Source organism: Chionomys nivalis, chromosome 16 (assembly GCF_950005125.1).
Source record: "Chionomys nivalis chromosome 16, mChiNiv1.1, whole genome shotgun sequence".
Lineage (NCBI taxonomy): Eukaryota > Metazoa > Chordata > Mammalia > Rodentia > Cricetidae > Chionomys > Chionomys nivalis.
The window spans coordinates 5,903,881-5,930,039 of NC_080101.1; the positions used below are offsets into that span (position 1 = coordinate 5,903,881).

The 26,159-nt window shown below is 42.7% G+C and overlaps 1 protein-coding gene across 2 annotated transcripts in view; it reads right to left on the bottom strand.

Moving 5' to 3' along the window:
* The window catches only part of Virma (vir like m6A methyltransferase associated), a 69,724-nt gene extending 45,116 nt beyond the window's left edge, over positions 1-24,608 (bottom strand). For both annotated transcript variants that reach the window (XR_009058412.1, XM_057790490.1), the window contains exons 1-7: positions 24,535-24,608; positions 15,000-15,115; positions 9,237-9,323; positions 7,386-7,434; positions 3,021-3,189; positions 1,566-1,688; positions 135-407 (exon numbers count right to left, since the gene is read on the bottom strand). Coding sequence is in view for 1 of the 2 variants with exons in the window: in XM_057790490.1 (XP_057646473.1) it covers positions 135-407; positions 1,566-1,688; positions 3,021-3,189; positions 7,386-7,434; positions 9,237-9,323; positions 15,000-15,115; positions 24,535-24,597 (880 nt within the window). In the remaining variant the exon portion in view is untranslated. The remainder of the gene's footprint in view (positions 1-134; positions 408-1,565; positions 1,689-3,020; positions 3,190-7,385; positions 7,435-9,236; positions 9,324-14,999; positions 15,116-24,534) is intronic.
* Between the last annotated feature and the right edge of the window lie 1,551 nt (positions 24,609-26,159).

A 26,159-nucleotide genomic window follows, 5' to 3' on the forward strand; every position in this document is an offset into this window, starting at 1 on the left:
CAGAAACTTCATTTGCGATCATGTCTTAAGGCCAAACTATATGACTGACAGAGCTCTTCCAACGCATTTACTGCGACTGTGAACTTCTGCAATGCTCAAACCAACATGGAGAAGTCCTAGTTAGCATTTCCCACCTTCACCGTCTTCATCCTCTTCACCTTCCTCCTCTTCCTCTTCCTCTTCCTCATCAGGGATGCTGTCCACTGTATGGCCGTCATCCTCATCGCCATCCTCTTCTTCCTCTGCATCCACATCATCTTCATCATCCTCTCCTTCTTCTTGCTGTTCCTCTTCTACTTCCCCTTCATCAGAATACTGACCTTCCTGGGGGACAGAATTCCGATCAGGAGAAATGGGCTCAAAATAGTCTTCTCTATGGGGGACGTCGTCTTCCTTGTCACCAGACACTGGGGAAATGAGATTGGAAGCAGATTATTCAATGGTTTAGATATCACAAGGCATCAGGACTGGAGCCTACAGACACATAATGCGTGTTGGATGATTTAGATCACTAATGCTCTTTTAAAAGATGGTAGATTAGCCGGGCGGTGGTGGCGCACGCCTTTACTCCCAGCACTTGGGAGGCAGAGGCAGGCAGATCTCTGTGAGTTCGAGACCAGCCTGGTCTACAAGAGCTAGTTCCAGGACAGCCTCCAAAACCACAGAGAAACCCTGTCTCAAAAAAATCAAAAAAAATCAAAAAATAAAAGATGGTAGATTATTATTAAGACTGTTATGGTAACACATGCTTCTAATCCTAGCACTTGGAAAAGGAGTTTCTCACCTCCATAGTGAGACCAGCCTAGACTTAAGTGAAATCCTGACTCAAAATAAAAACAAGTCTCACTCACAGTATATACTATAGAACTTCATTTACAGACAATTAATAAAATATACTATTTTATAGTATTTTATGCTCTGCAGCAATATGAAACTCTTTTAGTTTTTAAATTAGTAAGTTGGTTTGTTTTTCAAACCAATACATACTACTTGTTTCTAAGAGCTATGTACTATCATGTTATATTAATACTCTACCCTCAAAGCACTGTTGGTATAGCTTCAAATTAACTGATTTTTTTTTAACAAGTTGCTCTGCCAATGGGAAAAATAAAAAGAATACCTGACAGGATGAGGGAGTCTGGGGAGAAGGGGCAATCAACAAGACTCGACCACCTCATGCTTTTCTGTAATCAATAAGCACCTGAGCTGGGCATAATGGCGCACATCTTTAATCCCAGCACTTGGGAGGCAGAGACAGGTGGATGTACGAGTTTCAGGCCATCCTAGTCTACAAAATGAGTTCCTGAACAGCCAGAAACCCTGGCTCAAAAAAAAATTAAACAAAACAAGCCAGGTGGGTTTTGACACACACCTTTAATCCCAAAAGTTGGGAGGAAGAGAAAAACGGGAATCTGTGTGAGTTTGAGGCCAGCCTGGTCTACAGTGTGAGTTCTAGGGCTGTTACACAGAGAAACCCCGTCTCAAAAAACAAACAAACAACTGAACAAAACAAACAGAAGCATCACACATCATGAGTGGTGGAAAGCATAGCAGAGATTCTACACCTGGCAAAGACAGAGGATCATCCTCATCATCATCAGGGGGAGGAGGTCCTGGAGGAGTTCTTGGTCCGCGTGGCTGGGGTCTTGGAGGGCTTCCATTGAACTGATCTTCTTTCTCTCCATCAGCTATATGGGAAACAATGTGTTCAAATTATTAAAGTATACTGAAATGAATTCATGAAAAAAAATTTTATCATCTGAACTTATCCTCAAAACTGAATGATAATATAAACTTTTCCTACCTAGAGATTTAATAAAAATTTTGTTAACTGATCTAGAAATCTAGAATTTCTAACTGTCCACAAACAAAAACACAATATAGTCTAAGGAACTATATTTCTAGGTAACACCCTGGAAATATGAAGAATTATTTGTTTGTTTTGTTTGTTTTTAGATAAAGGGTTTCTCTGTGTAGTTTTGGAGCCTGTCCTGGAACTCACTCTATGGACCAGGCCAGACCTGAACTCACAGAGGTCTTCCTGCCTCTGCCTCCCGAGTGTTGGTACTAAAGGTGTGCGCCACCACTGCCTGGCTGACAGGTTAATGAGCTATGGCGTGAACTGGGGTGAGGTTAGAGACAAAGCGCGTGCTCAGCCAGCACGGGTCCCAGGTCTGAACCCCAGCACCTCATAAAGAGCAAGCGCAATACACGTACACTCACTCACACGCACACAATCTGACACAACTCATAATTAAAAATAAAAATATTTTACCAGTACAAAAGAATAAAGCGTTAAAAAAAGAGATAAATCCATTCAAATAAATTCGAAATTTACTCCTAAAAAATATACATAAATATTCCAGGAATACATACCAAACTTCCTAACTATTCTTCAATTCTTTCAGAGATCTTACTTAAATAAAGAAAAAAAATTAATAAACTAGACATTGTGATGCCTACCTATCTATAATCACAGAGATCAGGAACACGGGCAGAAAGAAAGTAAGTTAGAGGCCAGCCTGGGCTACAGATTGAGGCCTTGCCTTTAACACACACACACACACACACACACACACATATACGCAGGGGAGGAGGGCTAATACTGGGATTGCATTATTTTAAATGGGACCAATAAGAAATACAGGAAGGAAGGAAAGGAAGCAGGGAGGGAGAGAGGGAGCCAGCCAGCCTTGGGACTATCTAGAATGCGCTCCAGGACCAGGTGTGGTGGCACACACCTTTAGTTTCAGCCTCAAGCAGGCAGATTTTTGTGAGTTCTAAAATAGCACTATATACCAAGACCCTGTCTGAAAAGCAGGCAAGCAAGCTAGCCCTTCGGAAAAACAGAGGAAGAAGAACTAAAAATAAAATCTTACTGACAAGAACAAGAGAATGACAAACACCATGTGAGACCTCATACAAGGTAAGAGGAAAGGTAGCAAAAGCCTTTGCATCGGCTTTTCTGGCTAGAACAGAACCAAACAGTTTCACCAGGAAAAGCAAACTGAATTTCTCACCATGCTTTGGATTCCTTTTCAAAGTCGTCTGTGGCTGGGGAGGAGGTGGAGGTGGAGGAGGAGGTGGTGGCGAGTCTCTGTCATGGCTTATCACTCTATCTACTGATCCATAGATCGCCAGGGTCAGACAGTTGTACCAGCCTCTTAACACCAGACCATCAGTATTTACCTGATTTTTAGGGATGGTGAAAGATCTCAAATTAATGTTTTAATATGCCAAATGTAAAGTGATATTAGTTTATGGTTCAGCTAAAGTCTTTAAAGCACTGTTGAAGGAACTGGAGGTTTAGCTCAGTAGTTAAAAGTGTTTGCAGCTTTTCTAGAAGCCCTAAGTTGAGTTACCACCACTCATGTTAGGGGACTCACAACTAACTCTAGCTTCTGGGGGGTCTGGTGCCCCTCTGGTCTCCGGAGGCACTGCACTTAAGCTTTAAATGCACATATCCATATACTGATACACACATATACACATAATTAAAAGTAAAATCTTTTTTAAAAAATAAAAAGAGGCTTAAGAGATGACTCAGCAGTGAAGACTAATTCTATTTCCAGCACACAGTCATGTCACGACCATCTGTAACTCCAGTTCCAGGCAATCTCATACACTCCTCTGGCCTTCATGGACACTGCATGCATGTGGTACACAGATATACATGCAGGCAAAACACTCAGATACATAAAAAAAAATGTGGGTTTTTTAAGACAGGGTTTCTCTGTGAAGCCTTGGCTATTCTAGAACTCGCTCTGTAGACCAGGCTGGCCTCGAACTCACAAAGATCCACCTGCCTCTGCCACCCACCCAAGTGCTGGCATTAAAGGTGTACACCACCATCACCTGGCTAAAAAATAAGGTTTTTTTTTTAATTAAAATAAGCAAAAATAAATACAAGCATTCTGGAAAATGGAAAAGGCAAATATTGGTGAAAGTCACACAGATTTTATACGGTCCTCCAGATTTCTGCACCTAACCCATGCTAAGACCAAATCTTCCTGTCTATAGTTCATGTGGACTTTGTTCAAAGTGCATGGACAAGCTCCCAAGCAAGGAAGAAAACTGAGAGTGAACTAGCTGAGAGTCAGGGAAATACACTGCCCACAGTATGTGCGGTCTCCAGAATGATAAAGGTCCATAAAGTTCTAGCACTTCTCCCATCAGAACTGGGGGTATGTGAGATGCTAACAAATGCTGGCCATGAAATGAGTCATTCTCCAGCACTCGGGAGGCAGAGGCAGGCGGATCTCTGTGAGTTCGAGACCAGCCTGGTCTACAAGAGCTAGTTCCAGGACAGGCTCCAAAACCACAGAGAAACCCTGTCTCGGAAAAAAAAAAAAAAGAAATGAGTCATTCTCACAGGGAAACTTTCAGGTGATACTCGGGTTGCTATCTAGCCCACTGACCCCACTCCTACCCCTTGCAGTATTTAATAAACTTGTCCCCTTTTTGGAGAAGAGGTTATTTCTTCAAGACAGGGTTTCTCTGTGTAGTCCTGGCTGTCCTGGAACTCACTCTGTAGACCAGGCTGGCCTCGAATTCACAGAGATCCATCTCCTTCTGCCTTCCCAAATGGTGGGATTAAAGGTGTGCGCCGCCACTGCGCGGCAAACTTGTCTTTCTTAAATCAAATTTTTTTTCTTCCCAAAAGACCAAAGACAATACCATTAGCCTTCAATATTTATTATAAACTAAACAGATATGACAAACTGCACTTTTTTTCAGAACTGAATCCCTGGCTCCACACATTAACTGTGAAGGGTAGTCTCAATCCTTCCCATAAAAAAACGTGAACGTGTGAACAGTTGGCACTGCACCAGGCACGGCAGTGCATGCCTCCTATCCCAGCGCTTGGGCAGCAAGGCTGATGGCTGCTGCGAGCTTGCCTCACAGACAGTAAGAACTGACGAGAGCTGAATGAAGGCAATGGACACCAATTATGAAGAGGAGGTAAATAAAGATAACTGTTAAGTTCCAATTCTGTCATGGATTTTTTTGTTTGTTTCAGTGGTGGATTACTACACAAAGATATTTGATACTGAAAGCATAAAATTTAATGTGGAGCTTCATAGTTCCTGTTCTAACTGGAGAAGCTCATGGGGATATTCATACTTTTAGTCTATTTAATTTGGGTGTGTGATGTTTTGTTCATTTCCTTTTCCTTCCTTTCTTTCTTTCTTTCTTTCTTTCTTTCTTTCTTTCTTTCTTTCTTTCTTTCTGTTTTGAGACAGGGTTTCTCTGTGTAGCCCTAGTTGTTCTGGAACTCACTATGTAGACCAGGCTGGCCTCGAACTCACAAAGATCCACCTGCTTCTGCCTCCTGAATGCTGGGATTAAAGGTGTTCACCACCATTGCCTGGCTCCGACTTTTTTAATAATAAAGTTTTTGTTTTTACATTTAAAAAAAAAAGGAACAACTTGTCCTAGAAAGCCCCTGTCTTCTAAACTCCCTTCCCAGTGGCCCTCCTGGCTAAAGGTGAAGCAGCAGAGTCACTAAAGCCCTCTGCAGGCACTACAGGACAAAAGCAGTCATCAACCACCTCAACAGACGCAAAGGCTGGCTATCCCCAGGAACCGATCACCAACTCCAAGCAGATATGCCACTGCAAAGCCAGGTGCGGCACACACCTGTAACACCAGCACTTGGAAGACTAGGCAGGGGGATCAGAACTGAAGCACCAACATGGGCTACTTAGTAATCCTGAGGTTATCCTGGGCTACGCATGACCCAGTCTTAAAAAAATAAAACTGGACTAAAGAAATGGCTCAGTGTTTAACATTTGCTGTTCTTCCACAAGACCCAAGAATAGATGCCGGTCCTCCCAGAGTGGGGCACAAACACCTCTAACTTCAGCTCCAGGGGATTCAGTACCTTCCTCAGACCTTCATGGTTACCAGCACATTCGTGGGCAACATACATGCACACAGATACACACATCCAACACAAACACACACAACCTAATACTTTAATTTTAAAGATATTTTATTTTACTTTAGTGAGTCTGCTTGTATGTGTGCATGAGTGCAGTGCTCTTGTAGGTCAGCGGCAACAGTCTGAGCCGCTCGCCACTTGACGTGGGTGCTGGGGACGAAATTCATGTCCTCCACAAGAGTACTACACACTCTTAACCACAGAGCCAACTCTTCAACACCCAAAAATAAAAATAAATTCTTAAAGATCAATATAAATAAAAGGTAAAAAAAAAGGAACTCTATTGAAAGGAAGATAACAGACGAAGATAAATTTGTATCTTAAAATTTACATTTTAATTAAATACATATACCCCAGAGTCAGGCTAAATGGTTGCACTTTATTTCTGTATTTCAGATCTTCCATTACATGAGTCTCGAATAATATTTGATGCATAAAGAAATTATCGATGTAAAATAATACAAAAAAACATATTTTAAAAAACTTTTAAAAAGGGTCTAGAACAATCCTTTTTTTTTTTTTTTTTTGATTTTTGATTTTCTGAGACAGGGTTTCTCTGTAGTTTTGGAACCTGTCCTGGAACTAGCTCCTATAGACCAGGTTGATCTGCCTGCCTCTGCCTCCCGGGTGCTAGGATTAAAGGCGAGCATCACCACCATCCGGCACGAGTACTATTCTTGCAGAGGACCTGAGTTCGACTCCCAGCTCCCACATCAGGCAGCTCACAACTGCCGATGAGTTTAGCTCCAGGAGATCTAGGGACACCCAGAAAAGCATACCCACATACAGATACGTGATTTTTTTTTAAATAAATCTGTTTAGAAAAAAAAAAAACTTTAACAGACCATAGCAGTATCCAGTAATAATCTACAGTCCTGAATGCTATGAACTTGTCTACCCAAATATGAGAGAAGACTAAATGCTGATTTCTTCCAGACTCAGGCTGAAACCATAGAAGAGGTCTCAAAGCTCTTTATTTTACATTTGTTTATTTTGTGTGCATGGGTGTTTTGTCTGTGTGTATGCATGTGCACCACATGTGTGCCTGGTGTCAACGGAGCTCAGAAGAGGGCATCAGATCCTTTGAAACTGGAGTTACAGATGGCTATGACCCATCACATGGATGGAACCAAAACCAGGTCCTCTGTGAGACCAACAAGTGTTCTTAACCACTGAGCTATCTCTACAGCCCCAGTAGTCTATTGTTTTAAAACCATACTTTATTTCAAATGTATCATAAAATTGTGCAAGCTCTGTAGACAGAGAACAGCATTTTAAGCCAGTTTTTAACTGCAAGATGCTGACAAGAGGTAACATCCGAACAGAAGGTCCAGTTCTGTCTCTGACTTATTTAAACCTGAACAGAAGAGTTTAAGAAACAAAAAAAAAAAAAAAAAAAAGAGCTTAAGAAACAAGGCAAAACAGTAATATCTATAATTACCTTTGAGTTTGGTCTAAAGATGATAGACGTATTCTCATCATATTCCAGGCTGTAAAAAGGGGTAAGAATAGACACAAAGGATCAAATAATAATTTTACAGATTACAAAGTTTCAGCTGTTAAGATGACTCACTGGGTAAAAACACTTAGCACACGAGTCTGACAGGCTGCACTCAATCCCTGCATCCTACCCAAGGGTGGAAGGGGAGGCCCCTCCACAAAGCTGTGCTCTGACCGACACACCCTCACCCCAGCATGTACGTGTAAAACTAACAAAGATGGCGCTGTGGTAAGTCCTAGGGTCTCAGCCCCAGACCAATCAGGCTGTTGAGAGTGCTGAAGGGCGGCCTCAGGGCTGGGCCTGGGATTGAACCTTGGGTTCCCGACATAGACCTGGGCCTACAGCACATGTGCGCAGTGCCCTATGTTTTTATCTTCCGTAATACGTAAGAACTGCTTAAAAGTACACAAAACATAGGTTACCAGAACAGCTAATAAATTCTTTTCCTCCCAAGAACAGGAGGAACTTCTGTTGCTCCTGCATGGCTGACACTAGAGCACACAATTTGCTGTAATCTACACACCGGGTGTTACAAAGGTATCAGGGATAACCCTACAGCCTTGGCTCCCAGCGCCCACTCTCGTCAGTCCGGCACATTCTCACTGTCTGAAATCTACCACGTGTCAGGCACTTTAACCTATTTAAGTGCTGATCTGTTGACAGAACTTGTTCATTTCTTCAGTAACTCAAAATCAGCAAGGAAAACAGTTTTCATCATACCAATAAACAGTGGTATTAAAAACAAAAATAAATAAATACTTCTAAAAGTTTTTCTACTTTAGAATATTTCAATGTAGTCAAATATCAAATACTTTCAAGCCACAAAAGACTTTGATGTAACTGGTTTGGGTTAAGCACACACACTAAGATTTTAAAAGTACCTCCACATAAATTTAATGTACTGACAGACAGAGAACCACATTATACTCTATGGGCTGAGGATGTCATTCTGTGATAAGACTGTTTGCCCGGTGTGCACAAAGACCTAAATTTAATCCTAGCATTGCTCTCCAAAAAGTACACTAGGACCAAAATTTGAGGAAATACTCTACAGTTGGGGTTACACCTCAGTGTAGAGCATGTGCCTAGTTGTCTAAAGTCCTGGGCTTTAAAAATGTTAAATTGTCAATACAATCACCCATGAAATCACGAGAATCAGGAAAGAATAAGTAAAGTTGCTAATTCCTACTAGAGGCATATTTTTTCATCTTTAAACTGCCTTTAATTTTTTTCATGTTATAATGAGTTCTTACTAAACTCATTCAATGGTTACACTGGCAGCAAACATGCAGTTTTAGCATCTACCACATATTAGGTAATCTAAAAAGGGCATATCTACTGCTAAGTCTAATCTGACAGTCTGGCCATGAAGCAAGCTAAGCAGCAGAGTGGTGTAAAAGAAAGCCACCAAGTACTAGCTCTCGCTGCTAACAGAAGTTATAGTAATCAAAAAGCTGCCTTTCCCAGACCATGCTGGTAGTAAATCACAACAGTGACGTGTTTATGATGCACATACGCACAAGTAACAAGAAACAAAAGATGGCTATTATTTCACATACTTGAGCTTTTATGAAAATCTCAGTTCAGCATTTCTTTCATAATGCCCACAGAGAAAATTAAACCCTGCATTCTTGTGTCTACCACCAGACACTTCCTTCTATCTACGTAACACGACTCAGTGAGGTTTCTGATAGTTATTAGTACATACATAACTTCCCAACCTATCGAACACTTCTATCTACGTAACACGACTCAGTGAGGTTTCTGTTAAAGTAATTAGTACATACATACCTTCCCAACCTATCGAATACTGGAGCACTGGGTTTGCTCACATTATTGAAGAATAAGTCTAGCTGAAATGTGTGTGGAGATGTCTCCCTGTAAATCAAACAAAGACAAACATCAGCCTTTTTAACAATTAGTTCCTATAGTAACACAAAACCACAGTAAGTACAAAGTCCTGAGTAATTTTAAGACCTGGAAAAAATATTCCTCAGATTTAAATAAAAGAGCAAATGACTTACATATTTTAACAAAATTCTATCCAATACTCAAGTAAGTCATAACAGTATTATTAAAAATGAACTTTTATCCCAGCACTCAAGAGAAAGAGACAGGTGGTTCGAGGCCAGCCCTGTCTAGAGAGCTAGTTTCAGGACAGCCAAGACTACACAGACGAAACCCTGTCTAAAAAAACCAAAACACCAAAACAGCCAAAAAAATTTTTTTAAAAAAGGACTTTAATCATGAAAATTAGAAAGATAGGAAGATAAACGTAGTCCTTCTGCCTGCTGCTCGGTATCTACCTTAAGCATTTGTGTCAGGGATACAGCTGGGCTCCTGCCTAGGATGCAGAAGGCTCTGAGTCTTCAACACAACAAAACAATCAAAAGGTAATCTGACTGTATTAGACTTTTACAATTTAATGACTTAAAAACATAACTTTATGTAAGATGGCACATTTATAAAAGTAACAGCACCAGCAAAATGGCTCACATGACAAAGGGCCCTGCCACCAAGTCCAATAACCACAATTCAATCCCCAGGACCCACACATGCAGTGGAAAGAGAAAACTGTCTCCTGAATGTTTTCCTCCAACTTCATAAACACACTGTGGCATCCACACATCCTCTTCATATAGGTAGACAGACAGACGCTGTTATCTAAAGCCAGATTTGAGTGTGTGCCTGTAGAAAAGTGAGCTGCAAATTCAAGGCTAGCCTGGGCTATACAACAAAAAACAGGCCAGTAAGTAAAGAACAAAATGGGCTGGAGAGACGGTTCAGTAGTTAAAAGCAAGTACTGCTTCTGCAGAGGACCCAAATTTGGTTCCTAGAAATCACCACCATGGGCAGCTCACAGCTTCTGGTAACTCTAGTTCCAACTTCCTCTTCTGGCTTCCATGGGCACCTACATGCACACAAGCACCAACAAACACACATACACAGAGAAACAGAGAGATACATATAGATACAATTAAAACTAAAAATAAATCTTTTTAAAAATACATCAAGCTAGGTGGTGGTAGTGCATACCTTTAATGAGAGCAGTTGGGAGGCAAAGACAGGTGGATCTCTGAGTTGGAGACCAGCCTGGTCTATAAATTTAGTTCTAGGACATCCAAAGCTACATGAAGAAATTCTGCTTTGAAAAGCCAAAACCAGCTGGGCAGTGGTGGCGCATGCCTTTAACCCCAGCACTCAGGAGGCAGAGGCAAGACAGATCTCTGTGAGTTCAAGGCCAGCCTGGTCTGCAAGAGCTAGTTCCAGGACAGGCACCAAAAAACTACTGAGAAACTTTGTCTCGAAAAACAAAAACAGAAGAAAAAAAAAAAGAAAAAGAAAAGCCAAAACAAAAACAAAAACAAAACAAATAAATAAAATAAAATTTAGGATTCTCCTCCCAGGATAAAGATATTACAGGAATTTTGTGTTTACCTGTAATTTCTGAGTTTTACGGGAAGAAAAAAAAACATTATCAGTATGTTACATTCTTAGCATTACTTTTGAGCTTAATATTCCAGGCTTCAGGGCAGGTAAGACTGCTGCTGAGACTCACACAGTGGAAGGAGAGAACTGATTCCCAGAAGATGTCCTCTGATCTCCACTCATGACACATGAAGGACTACACACACACACACACACACACACACACACACAAAGTATGCAATAAAAATTTGTAAAGGAGGGTTGGAGTGATGGCTCAGTGGTTAAGAGCATTGCTTGCTCTTCCAAAGGTCCTGAGTTCAATTCCCAGCAACTACATGGTGGCTCACAACCATCTGTAATGAGGTCTGATGCCCTCTTCTGGCCTGCAGGCATATACACAGAATATTGTATACATAATAAATAAATATTAAAAAAAATTGTAAAGGATTCCCCATAGATTTCTTCTTATATTTGTACTATTCCATTAATCCTTAATTTTATCGTTCTACATGCTAAGCATGTGTAAATGTTTCCGGTACTTTTGTATCTGGAGTTACTACAACATAAGGAGCCATTCACTCACTCCCAGCTAAGAAAACAGGGAGAATAGAGAAAAATTATATTGTACACATCGTAGCAAGTGCCCGAGATCTACTTTTTCTGCTGTGATGGCCAGCCTCCAAGATGTCTCCAGTGGCCCATGCTTCCTGTTATTCTCAACCTATAGAGAGTCCCCTCCTACACTATACTAACACACACAGCTAAGAGACTCCAAAAAAACTAACGGTGTGTCACGGCAAGCAAATTGCACAGCACACTAACTGAAGCTTCTTCCTAGGGACACTCCCTTGCACAGCACTCACTCCAGAGGAAGCTCTGTCACGATGTGAGCGGGGTGAATCTCCAAGGAGAGTATCTGCTACCAAGGAACTACAACTTCTCACCAGCAGCAATGTAAGTGAGCGTCCAAGCAAACTCTCCAGCCCCACCCCCAGAGAGCATGCCAACTGCATCTAGAGTACAAAAATGAAGGAACTGAAGCAGCTTAGCCATTGGCAGACTCCTGGCCCTGAGAAACAACGAGAGAAGAACTTACTGTTCTGTGCTACGATACTGGGGACTGAGGCTCAAGCATGCTAAACAAGCGCTCTACCACTGAGCGATGTTCCTTTCCAATAGTTACTGCTTACAACTGCTGAACCTGCAGTTGCTTGTTACAGAAAGATAAAAAGCTTGTTCTTTTGTTTTTCAAGACAGGATCTCATGTAACTCTGGCTGTCCTGGAACTTGCTCTGTAGACCAGGCTGGCCTCGAATTCACAAAAATTCGCCTACCTCTGCTTCTGCCTCCAGGAATGCTGGGATTAAAGACGTGTACAACCACCAACCCTTCTTAATCAAGAGTGATATAATTACAGAAGACTACGGATACACTTCATTACCGGATCTTTCCCATTCTACATATATCTTCCTGTCTCAAAAAACAAGGAGGAAAGCCGGGCGGTGGTGGCACACGCCTTTAATCCCAGCACTCGGGAGGCAGAGGCAGGCGGATCTTTGTGAGTTCGAGACCAGCCTGGTCTACAGAGCTAGTTCCAGGACAGGCTCCAAAACCACAGAGAAACCCTGTCTCGAAAAACCAAAAAAAAAAAAAAGAAAAAAAAGAAACCCTGTCTCGAAAAATCTAAAAAAAAAAAAAAAAAACAAGGAGGAAGTGTTCAGAAAAAGTGAGGTGCACTTGCGCCTCTCCCTCTCAGTGTTTGTGCGCTCCGCACCCATGCATAAAGGCAGAAGGTAAATGTCAGATGCTTTCAATTAGCTTTTCACCTTTTTTTTGTTCTTAAGATAGTGTCTTATGAACCTGGAGCTTGCTGTTTCACCTAGACAGACTGGCCAGCAAGCCCCAGGAATAATGTCCCTGCTTTCTCAGTGCTGGGATCACAGGTTCATGCTATCTTACTTCTCTCTCTTTTTTTTTTTTTTTTTTTTTTTTTTTTTTCTTTTTTTTGGTTTTTCGAGACAGGGTTTCTCTGTAGCTTTGGAGCCTGTCCTGGAACTAGCCCTTGTAGACCAGGCTGGTCTTACTTCTCTTTTTAACATGGTTGCTAAGGGCTGAACTCAGGTCCTCAAGCTTGTGCATCAAGCACTTTACCAATTGAGCTATACTATCCTCCCTCTTTTTTGCGGGGATGGGGGGGGGTGGGTGTCACAGTCACACTCACATTATCATGTGTAGCCCAGTTTGGTCTTCGAATTGCTATGGAGCTGATTCTCCCAGTTGCTAGAAATACACACATGTCCACCATGCACAGTTTAAACTTTAGTTTTTATTGCTGCTTTTCCAAATGGCATCTTGCATAGCTCTGGCTGTTCTTAAAACCTGCAGTCCTCCAGGTCCCACTTCACAGTGCTAGAGGCATGCCACACATACTTTATGCCATGCTTGGGCAGCAAACCCGAGGCTCCAGGCATTCTAGGCAGGCATTCTACCAACTAAACTAACTTCATTCCTCCTCATTTTCTTGTCTGGTTTTCCAAGACAGCGTTTCTCTGTGTAGCCCCAGCTGTTCTGGTACTCACTCTGTAGAGCAGGCTGGCCTCAAACTCAGAGATCGGCCTGTCTCTGTCTCCTGAGTGTCAGGATTAAAGGCGTGTGCCATCACTGAAGCTATATCTACTCCTATAAATAACCAGCAATTTTTCACAATTAGGAAGAAATAAACTTTGAATCTGGTCCATAATATTCACCATGAAGTAGCTGATTGAACCATGGAGTTACAAATAGTATCAATAAAACGAAATAAATCAATATATAAACCCAGCGCCTGTGCTATGAGCTAAAAGTTCTTTTAAAAACACATTCATCAGCCAGGCGGTGGTGGCGCACGCCTTTAATCCCAGCACTCGGGAGGCAGAGGCAGGCCGATCTCTGAGTTTGAGGCCACCCTGGTCTACAAGAGCTAGTTCCAGGACAGGCTCCAAAAAAGCTACAGAGAAACCCTGTCTCAAAAAATCCAAAAATAAATAAATAAATAAATAAATAAATAAATAAAAACACATTCATCATATGTATTTATGTTTCATGGCCAAACTTTGGCTTCTATCTCCAGCCTATAGTACTAAAATTGGAAAGTAATGATTATTCACATTATACAAAAATCAAACCTCTTTTATGTCTATTATTAAAGTCAACTCATGTCAGGATTAAAAGTCTTATATTTTATTTCCTACCTAAACCAAAAAAGAGAAAGTTAACACATAACCACTTGCTAATTCAACCAAGGGCTCATTTGAAGCTACAAGTGTATAAAAAGCCATATGTATAAGGTTTGGAGAGTGGATCAATAAATAAAATGCCAGCCGGGCGGTGGTGGCACACGCCTTTAATCCCAGCACTCGGGAGGCAGAGGCAGGTGGATCTCTGTGAGTTCAAGGCCAGCCTGGTCTACAAGAGCTAGTTCCAGGACAGGCTCCAAAACCACAGAGAAACCCTGTCTTGGAAAGAGAAAAAAAAAAAAAAGAATATTCAAACTCGGGGCTGGAGGGATGCTTCAGCAATTAAGAGCACTTGTTATTTTTGAAGAGGACCCAGGTTTGACTTCCAGCACCTACACAGTGGCTCATGATCATCCATAAGTCCAACTCCAGGGGATCCAACAACTCTTTTGACTTCTGCAGGCACCAGGCATGCATGCAGTACACATACATACACGCAGACAAAATACTTTTATATATATATATACATACATATATATACATACATACATATATATATACATACATACATATACCTAAGATATAAAATGAATTCTCTTTTATCAAAAAAGGAAAAGTCCCATCAAATCAGCTCACTAAGGCTGGGAATGGAGGCACCACCAAAGATATTTAAAAAAACACATATGGCAAGATGATCATGGAGGTACATGCATTTACTAACAGATCATGGAGACCTGCATTTACTAACAGATCATGGAGGTACCTGCATTTACTAACAGATCATGGAGGTACCTGCATTTACTAACAGCACTCAGGAGAGAGAGACAGACAGACCAGCCTCGTCTACATAGTATGTTCAAGTCAGTAAGTCTTCTCAGACGCTCACTCAACACCCACAGAGTTGACTTACCCATACGCTCTGTTGTCAGGCAAGCCGCTATGGGCTCGTACTCCTGGGGGTATAACTCGGACTTCATTAATATAAACCACACATGGAAAACGAACCACATCTATATGGGAACTTTGCTATAAAAAAAGAGGATGAAACATTCTGTAAGTAAAATAATTCTTTTTTAGTTCAAAATACACTCTTTTTTTTTCAGCTTAAAATAACACCAACAATCTTAAAATCCAGGGATGAGTATGTAACTCAGTTAAACAACATGTCTCACATGTTCAAGACCCTGGGTTGAATCCCCATTACTAAAAATTAACAAATCCATATCAGTAAATCTATCATCTATACTAATTAAATGCTGTATGAATCACTTTCTAAAAAACAGTTGATGATGGGACCACAGAGAAAATTCAGCAGTTGAGAAGAGTTGCTGTTTCTCCAAAAGGACCAGAGTTCAGTTCCCAGCATCTACCTCCAATAAGTCACAATTCCAGTGTCCTCTCTGACCTCCAAGAGCACCCACATAATGCTACACACAGAGAGATACACACATATACATGTAAATGATAAATATTTTTAAATAGCTGATGATTTATTGTGATGATAATGTACCTAATTATCTTTCAATTAGTATACATAAATTTTCTGCAGCACATTTACTTCCCCACTGACGTTTTGCTTAGATCAAGGGTTCTCAAACATTTTATATCATGACTCCGGATACTCAAGATATTTTTAAGGATCTATGGACAAAACATACATCCATTGATGACGGAAATGGAAATGAAGCAGGCAAGTCTGGGTCATGCTCTTAAAAGGAAGGTTCAGACTGACATTCTTTCCACCCTTTCTTCCAATATTCTGTTGCTTTATATTCTTTCAATATCTTTGTTATTCTAGAGCATAAGTGTTATGATGAGCTACCATGACAGTATAAGCAACACTCTAAGGATGGCAGAGGAACAATATTGACATAACCTGAACCCCAATACTATAAAACTGCCATGTTATTCCTAGGATTTTCAATTCTTTCCAAGATTATTTAAGAAGAAAATCCTATCCCATGTAAGGCCAAACAAAACAAAATAAAGCAAACACTTTTTTATAGTTATTTTTGCACACTTGAGCTACAGCAGCGCCCTCAAAGAACAACTTTGAATCAGAATAACCTTGAACTTTTGACCTTCCTGCCTCTGCTTCCTGAGTGCTGCAACTACAGGCATGAGACACCAAGTCTAGTTTTATGTGGGCTTCACGCACACTAGGCAAGCACTGTACCAAAACCCACACCTCCAGCCCTAAAATGTACTACTTATAAACAGGAAATCTATAGCCAGGCAGTGGTGGCGCACGCCTTTAATCCCAGCAGAAGCAGGTGGATCTTTGTGAATTTGAGGCCAACCTGGTCTACAAGAGCTAGTTCCAGGACAGACTCCAAAGCTACAGAGAAGCCCTGTCTCAAAAAAATCAAAAACAAACAAACAAACAAACAAAGCAGAAATCTTCTCTATTAGCTTTACAAGTCCACCCCGGGGCAGGGTTTCTCTGTATCCTGGCTGTTCTGGGAACTCACTCTGTACACTGGCTGATCTCCAACTCAGAAATCCACCTTCCTCTGCCTCCCGAGTGCTGGGATTAGAACAACCACCACCTGGCTTATTGTTATCAATTCTATTAAAATATATTACATATTTCTGTAAACTCAAAGCTAGCCTAGTCTGCCTAGTGGGCTCAAGGTCAACCAGGGCTACACGTTGAGATCCGTCCAGGAAGAAAGGGTTTGGGGAGACCAGTGAATGAGGGAGAAGAGCTTTCTGGTCAAAGGGAAAGGGACTGCATCAGAGGAAAGCAAACAATTTCAAGTTTCAAAAAACTAGGAGCACAGTTCACTAGGCCTAGAGGGCAGATGAGGGAAGAAGAGGGCCGGGGCTGAGCAGAGCACTAGCAACAGGTTACAGAAACAGATCTCCACCCACAGCCGGAGGACAACTCCCAATCCGCGTCTCCACCTAGGATCCTTCTACTAAGGCCCAGGGATGTCTCCTTTTGAATGTCTTCAGATACTTCAAACCTGGCCAGTTCAAAACTGAACTCTGTCCTTCACCCTGCTAATCACTGGGCACAAAATGCCTACTACATTGTCATATTTGTCCCCATCCTCTCACCATCTTCTCATTTCCAAATCGTTGGCCTGAATGTCTGAACAGTAAAGTCTCGGCAGCCCCGTCATTCCTGTTGCTCCCCAGTTCTGCACGCTGAACCACTCTAATCTCACACATGAGTAGGACCCAAACTTGCTTTGTGATTCTTACTCGGCTTCACCCCACTTTACAAATGAAAAAGTAATGTGGTCTTTTTAGAATACAGACGTCTAGGAGGTCCTGCTTTCTTCCTTCAGCAAAGCCAAATTCCCAGGTCTTAGAAACCTGACCTCTTTATACTCCAAACCAAAATACTGTATGTGTGAATTTCCCTGACATGCCATGCTCTTTTTCACCTGCACGACCTCAGTTCCGCTGCTCTCTCTGATCAGACTCCCTCACCCCTACTCTCTGTAGATGTCAACTCTCTCTCAAACCTAAAACAGGGCAGGTTAGGTCCTCTCCATGATGTGCCCAAAGTTCCTTCTCGAACTCATTTATCATTTTTTACCTAGCCCATTAGAGCATATGTTTCGAGATTTACTGTAAATTCACTATCTGGCATATTCATTTAACAAAAGACCTGTTAGTAGGTGTTTAAAGTAACTTGTTTTAAAGAGTTAAAGATAAAATCCTGGGCTGGGAAAACAATGCATTCGAATGCTTGTCTAACATGCACGCAAGTCCTAAGTCTCATCCCCACGACCATGTAAACTGGCAAGAAGGATCAAGAGTTTAAAACTCATCTGCTAGCCTGCTAGCTACATAAGACTCTGTCTCAAGAACTAAAATAAACTCACGACAGGTTGAGACTGAGAACTCTGGCAAGGGTTACGATCATAAAGTAGTGTGAATATGAATATAACGGTCAGATTTCTTTTTCTTTTTCTTTTTTTTTTTTTTTTTTTTGATTTTCGAGACAGGGTTTCTCCGTAGCTTTTTAGTTCCTGTCCTGGAACTAGCTCTTGTAGACCAGGCTGGCCTCGAACTCACAGAGATTTGCCTGCCTCTGCCTCCTGAGTGCTGGGATTAAAGGCGTGCGCCACCACCGCCCGGCTAACAGTCAGATTTCAAGACCATATTTTTCCACATTCATCCATAGGAGTCACTCAGAATACACTGCGCTATCTGCCTCCCTGCCTGTCTTACTCAGTCTATCTCTAACTGCCTTCTCTCTACCCTCTCCCTGACCTTGTTCATCTACTGTCACTTACGCTGTCCCTTGTGCATACATGATGTATATTGTTTCAAAACTAAATTCTAAAGCAGTGGTTCTCAACCCCCTTCACAGAGGTTGTCTAAGACCATAAGAAAACACGGGTATTTACATGGTGATCCATCACAGTAGCAAAGCTTCAGTTATAAAGTAGCTACAAAAATAGTTTTATGGTTGGGGTCACCACAACATGAGGAACTGCATTAAAGGATCTCAGCATTAGGGAGGCCGAGACCCACTGTGTTAAAGGTCTCAGTGTTAGGGAGGTGAGAACCACTGTGTTAAAGGGTCTCACGTTAGGGAAGCTGGGGACCATGTGTTAAAGGGTCTCACATTAGGAAGGCTGAGGACCACTGTGTTAAAGGTCTCACGTTAGGGAAGCTGAGATCCACTGCTCTAAAGCAAAAGCCCTTCTAGATCACCCATTCCCTTCACAGTGTATTTGAACCCAGCAAATCCACTCAGACAATATTAAAGGAATAAAAAGTACATTATCTAACCTCTTTGGGGTTTCTATAAAAAGTCAGAAGCATAAATCACACATGTTTAGTACACGGATAATAAATACTATCACCACTTAAAGCCACAGGATGTCCAGCTGACAGTCATGAGACACTTTTTACTGGACACCCTTTGTACCTTTTAAATGTGTAACTCACACAAGTGCTACCTAGTCAAAGCACAAAAGGAAGTTTTCTCTACACGACGCTCACCTTCACGCACGTTTACTGTAATATGCTGTTAAGTGGAAAGAGAAACCACAAACCAGTACTAGGACACTAATATAGAAGGGTTTACACATTCAGGCTAAGCATATATGCTGGGAGATCTGGAAAATATTAACATAAAGAAATCTGCTATTCAGCTACAAACTATAAAGTACATTCTAATATAATAAGTTTGGGGGCACAGATGAAAGAAATTAATACATCAAAATATATTAGCTAATTTACCAAATATCTATGTAAATCTTAACTTTTCTGAAATACATACGTGCATACTAGAGTTTTATCTTGCTTTTGTTTATATTTGTCTATCTGTCTTCATCTGTGTGTCATACAGCTTAGGCTGGTCTCAACCTTTCTATGTAGCCAAATATAATTTCCTGATCCTAATGCCTCCACCTCCTGAGTGCTGGGCTCACAGGCACAGGCCACCATGCCCAGGGGACTTTGTAGTTTGATTTGCAATACTCCTTTGTTCTTTTATTGGAATATCCAATGGCAGTTAGTCTGAAACAGAAAACTGGACTTATAAATACCTAAGCGAGGAAGCAACTGTTGGCGAGATCTAAGGGATAAAGAGAAAAGAATGTTAACGAAAGCTGGATTTATGCTTTCCTGTACTTTTTTCTTGTTAAAAGTTCTAGTCTGTGTATAATGTATGCACACGAAGGCCAAGCACGTGGATGTGAAGAACAACTCTGTAGTCAGGTCTATGTGCCACCTTCATGTAGCTCCCAGGATCGAACTTAGGTTACACGGCTTACCAGCCACTGAGTCATTTGCCTACGCTATTTTCTGATTTCTCTAGAATAGAGGCCAGAGGAAGACACTGGGCACCTCGGAGCTAGAGTCAAGGCTGATGTGGGTGAGAACCACACTTCTTAGGTGCCTCAGCAAACAAGTGTTCTTGATCACAGCCATCTGCACGCCCAAAGGATTTTGTTTTTCTTGAGACAGGGTTTCTCTGGGTAGCCCTAACTGTCCTAAAACTCGTTTTATGTAGGCCAGGCTGGCCTTGAACTCACAGAGATCCATCTGCCTCTTCCTCCCGATTTGCTGGCATTAAAGGCGTGCACCACCACCACCACCACCTGGCTCACTTTTATGATTTAAAATCACGTGCACTAAGCCGGGCGGTGGTGGCGCACGCCTTTAATCCCAGCACTCGGGAGGCAGAGGCAGGCGGATCTCTGTGAGTTCGAGGCCAGCCTGGTCTACAAGAGCTAGTTCCAGGACAGAAACCAAAAAAAGACTATGGAGAAACCCTATCTCGAAAAATCAAAAAAAAATAAAATCAAAAAATAAAATCACATGCACTGGTGTGAGCTGAGGAGAGTTATGGGCAGGTGACTATGGGCACCCAGAACTGAACCCGGACCTGTGGAAGAATAGTATATACTTTTTAAAGGGGTTTTTTTTTTTTCTTTTTTTTGGATTTTCGGGACAGGGTTTCTCTGTAGCTTTTTGGTTCCTGTCCTGGAACTAGCTCTTGTAGACCAGGCTGGCCCCGAACTCACAGAGATCCGCCTGCCTCTGCCTCCCGAGTGCTGGGATTAAAGGCGTGCGCCACCACCGCCTGGCTTTAAGGTTTATTTTAGTTTTAACCATGTGTATTTGTATACAAGGAGAATATGTTGTATCCCATGGAGCTGGAGTCACAGCTCTGTTCCTCCTGACATGGAAACTAGGAACCAAACTCAGGTCCCTACATAAACAATATGTGTGCTTAACCACTCAGCCATCTCTCCAGCCCCATTTTTGTTTTTATTTATTTGTTTGTTCATTTATTTATTTGGTTTTTCGAGACAGGGTTTCTTTTTGTAGCTTTGGAACCTGTCCTGGAACTCTGTAGACCAGGCTGGCCTCGAATCCACAGAGATCCGCCTGCCTCTGCCACCCAATGCTGGGATTAAAGGCGTGCACCATCACCACCCAGCTCAACCCCATTTATAAAGGAGGAGTAATACAAAGCACGATTTTGTTTTTTCTTTAAATATTTATTTTATGTATAGGAGTGTTTGCCTGCGTATGTGTATGTGCATCACATGTGAAGCATCACACAGGTGCTGGTTCCCAAAGAGTCGAGATGGGAACCCTTCATCCCCTGAACTACAGTTATACAGCTGGGAGGACCTGGACCCTCTTGCAAGAGCAGCAAATGCTCTTAACTGCTAAGCCATCTCTCCAGCCCATTCAAACCGTCATTTGTAACTCATCTAGAACTCTTCGCAACCTTGAAGGGTTCTTCTGTGGAAGTTTACTCTTTACTCAGAGGTTAACTTCCCCAATAGATTACGAATTTCTTTAAAAGCAAAGCAACGACTCTTCTTTCATTTTTACTTGCACTGCCCCTCCTGCATAATGTGGCCTACACGTATTTCCCACTGCAAAACGGAACAGCACCGCTTTAGAGTCAGGAGAAATGGAAGTTTGTGTATTTGTTACTAATAGTTATTAGGGGGAAGCCCTAAATGGTTTCTGTTTAGTTTGATTTTATTGACTTATTCCATGTGGGGGGGGGGTCTGTGGGCCACAGTGCTTGTGTGGGAATCAGAGGACAACTGTCTGCAGTCAGCTCTCTCCTTTGAGAAAGTGGGTCCCAGAACAGAACTTAAGTCCTCTGCTCAGGGAACCATCAACATCCCTTGTTTTTGTCTGTCTCCCGTGTGGTCCAGGTGGCCTTGAGCCTGCAGTTTGCTGGATATTAGGAAAGCAGACACGCACAGCCAGCACACAGAATGTCATTTCACCTTAACGTAGCCTTGTCAGTTTAAGGAAACCACCTAACCTTCTACCATAGTTTTCGCAACTATAATATGAAAACAACTTTCAAAACTAACAGAAGAGCAGAAAAAAAAATTAAATAATCAAAGCACTGTTCCTGGCGCAAAGCCATCAATAAACACCCCACACGTCAACTGCGCGTACTGACCATCTCCCACCACATATCTCACTTATGCTTCCGTTCTCTCTGAACTGTTCTGAATACGACTGACCAACTCATCTACCCAATGGAGTTTACTAATCATATAATTTCCCTGCTCAAGAGCCATAGGATTCCAACGAAGAGTCTATACTACTCTAGAATATTTAAAGAGAGCCGTGATATGGTGGCAGTCCACACAGCTACTCTGTGTAACCTAACAGAAGACTGACTGCAATAGTCCCCTTGCCTCATAACTAAAGAACAGTTCCCATTTTACCAAGATCAACTTATGTGCCAAATGCCTTGATAGTCACAAAAAGGAACCTCTCTCTAAAATCTTGTACCCTTTATGTTCACAGAGAGAGCTAAATAAATACCAGCTGGAGCAGTCAACATCAGATTCTGATTTAGAACTGTGTTTGCGCTTGCTGGTTTTCGGTGGTGGCACACATCTTTAGTCCCTGCACTTGGGAGGCAGAGGCAGTTGGATCTCTGTGAGTTCAAGGCCAGCCTGGTCAACAGAGTGAGTTCTAGAACAATCAGGGTAACACAAAGGAACTCTGTCTCAAAAAAAAAAAAAAAAATTGCTTCGTTTCAAGGCCTTCTGTTTCGTAGACTTTGAATTGTAATTTGAATTATCACTCTTTTAAGGACTACACTCTAATGATTAGGCATTTGGAGATACGAGGACAAACTTAAGGAATTCCGATGCCTCTTTACACACCAAATTCTAGCTCTAACCCAAACACGTCGGTACTTATCTCCCACGCACCCTTACTCCTTCAAGAGAAGTTCAACTGTGATTTCTTCTAAAGCTCCTTCAATCCCTCCCAGAAAGTCTCCTAGGATACTTAATGTCTAAGACTCAGGAGAGAAACCAGAGATGAAAGAATGGCAATCCTCCTAAATTAGATGCGTACTCCACATGTATACTTATTTCTTCAAAAACCATTCTTCCTAAAGACAAGTTTCTCTGTGCAGCCCTGGCTGTCCTGGAACTGGCAGAGACCACGGCGGCCTCGAACTCACAGATTTTCATCTGCCTGTTTCCTAAGTACTGGGGTTAAAAACATTCACAGCAGAGCCTGGCATAGTGGTGCACACCTTTAGCCTGAGCACTCAGGAGGCAGAGGCAGGTGGGTCTCTGTGAGTTCAAGACCAGTCTGGTCTACAGAGTGAGTTCCAGGACAGCCAGGGCCACATAGCGAAACCCTGTCTAAAAAAAAGAAAAAGAAAAGAAAGAAAGAGAGGCAGAGAAAAAAGAAAACAGGAAATAGATCAACACCATGCCTACTTCGTCCTTGGAATTCTGTGGCTCTTCTCTTCTATAAAGACATCTGTTCTGGTAACAATAGCTTGCCATTTAGAGCTTTCTCAAGTCTAGCTGGACAGTCACTAGCCCAACAGTCACTACAAGCACTGTGTGACCCACTTGAAATGTGGGGACAAATAGGTCTGCTGTCAGTAAAATACGATAACTCTAAGCACCAAGTCTTGACTTTCACAGGACTATAAACCATTCATTAAAGAAAACTGACCTCCAACCCAGCTCATTATTTCATAGGAGAATAATTTAAACATTTTCATTCAGATATTTATTAAATCTGTCTTTCCCTAGACACTGCCCTAAACACTGTCATACAACTGAGGAAGAACATGAGACACTCTACCCTAATTTCATGGTACGTCCGTCACATAACAGCACACTCTTCATAAAGACAAAACAATCCCCATAGAATGTGTCTCTAAACGACCGAGTCTGCAGGGAGACAAAGAGATATGAGATATACTCATCCGCTCTTCCTCCCACCCGACATTCTCTGTGGACTTCGTTAAAGTTCATTTTTGTTGCCTTTCGGGAACTTTCGTTAATAAGCCACATTCAGTATATTCACTTTCAGTATCTGATGGCCATTCGGAGACGCTCAAGAAAGTCTGCACACAAGACTACTCAACACCCCCTTGCGCCCCCTGAAAACAGCAGACTTGCTTTCTGATGACAGCCTTTATTATGATCCTTCAATTCTGCAGGCTTCGGAAGGATTTCCCGTGCAAAGGAGACTCTCGCAGGCATGTCACATCCTAAGAGGCGAATTCCTGCCTACAGCATTCAAGTGTCACGATCGACTGAGCGGCAAGACTGCCGTTAGGAGAGCGAAGAGAAGGACCTGGAATCGCGGCCACTCGGGTACCCTGAGGGCATCAGAACCCGGCAGGGCTGTCAAACGCCAGAAGCCCCAGCTCGCGCCTGCATCCTCCTGAGCCCCGGGAGCCTCCTCGGGACTCAACGCCGACAGGACAAACTACGCACCGCCGGCAGCAGGGTGGACTCGAGCGAAGACGCAGGCCCCCGAGCAAAGCCGGGCAAGGCCGGGCCGCCGCCCAGGGCCACGGGGCTCGCACCGGGCTGGGGGAGGGGGTGTGGACCGGAGGATTTCCCAGCGCCACGGCGGGAGGACGCAGTCCGGACGACCCCCGCCTCCACAGCAGGGGTACCCGAGCTGACGGACCGTGTCCAGGTCGGGTCGCGAAGCCTTACCTCAGCGCTCGGATGTTTAAAAGTATCTAAAAATAGCAGCTCCATGGACGAGTCCACCGCCATGTTTGCCGCGGGCGGGGGACGGGGAGATGACTTCCGGGGCAGCTCTCCAACCTCCCGGGCTGAGGCTCGGGGGAGGGAAAACGGCGGCACTTCCGGTAAGCTGGCCGCCGTCGCCTCCAGCCTCGGCCTATCGCGTCGCTTCTCCGGCCTCCAGTCGCAGGCCCCGCCTTCCCCAGCGCGGCGGACAGGGCCGAGGAAAGAGGGGCGGGGACTACGGTGTCCGCAGCGGTCCAAACCCCGTCGTTCTCCTGCGCTGCGGTTCCACGACGCTGGGAGGATAGGAGGAGACTGCCAAGTCGACACACACAACACCGTACACCTCCCACGAAGCATCGTTTCCAAGCAAAAATGTTCAATGAGTGAATCTGGAAAGACAGTGTTTTGTTTTCTTTTCTTTCTTTCTTTTTTTTTTTTTTTTAAAAAAAAGGGCTCATCTCCTAGCCAGTTTTCTGGAGGTAGAAGCAGAATTAAGGATTTAAGACCAGCCTTGACTGTATTGTGAGTTGGAGGCCAGCTTCGGCTACATGAGACCCTGTCTCAAAGAAAAAAAAGGGGAAAAGAGGAAAAAAAATACTTGTCTGAGTAAACGAAAGGAATATTTTGTCATTTTTGTAAAATGTAAAAAACGATGAATTCCTAACCCAGGGACTGATTATGAGGATCAGTTTGTAATGACGTTAGAAAAAAAGTATATAAATGAAATGTCACGAAGAGTACAAAAGAGACACAGTGAACGTCCCCTCTGACTGATGTGAGTTCTGTCAGTTCCAGCACGTCAAGGACAAAGGGGGAGTTTGAACTTGAGGCCAGCCTGTACTACTCAATGAGACCCTGTCTCAAAATCAAAAGTTTGCTTAATTCTGCCGAATGTTGTGAAAGACCTCCTGAGCGGGGAGACTCTCACTCAAGTCTTGGGATAACACGACCCCCCAGGAACTCACAAGAGACTGAAGAGACTGTCCTTGCTGCAATCACACCGAGGTTTATTGACAGGACAGAAACCAGTGCACTGGGCCGAAACTTATTTCCCGCAGGGGTAGAGAGTTCGAGAGTTCGACCCCGAGTAGCTGGGAGAAGGGGTATTTAAGGGAAGAAACCACAACCCAGTAATCTAAAGTGGGGAGGGAGGGCATCATTGGAAAATTCCGAAAATACCAGTGATAATCACAAGGGGGTAACTCCCTGTTTCTCAAGATTATAATCTAACTTTATCTTCAGCTAGTTTCTGAAACAGAGTCACTGAACCCGACTTAGATTTTTGGCTCTTCTCTTCCAGCTAGATGGGTCTGGATTTATCTGGGTCTTTCAGTTGGATACCTGCAATTATATATCGTCCTAGGGAGAGTGTTCGGGAGCTTCCCTCAATTCTAGAACTCTCAGGAACCATTGATCAAGACACAAAGTGGTAGCAAGTAAGCAAGAGCAGTTATGTAAAAGCAGGAACAGGCAGTGGGAGAGAGTGAGGTGGATCAGCTCACAGGGTCTGGGCTGCCTCCCTCTTACGGTTTTGTGTATCTGTGTCTGTCTGTCTGCTTCTCATCCTCTGATAAGCAGGCTTGAAA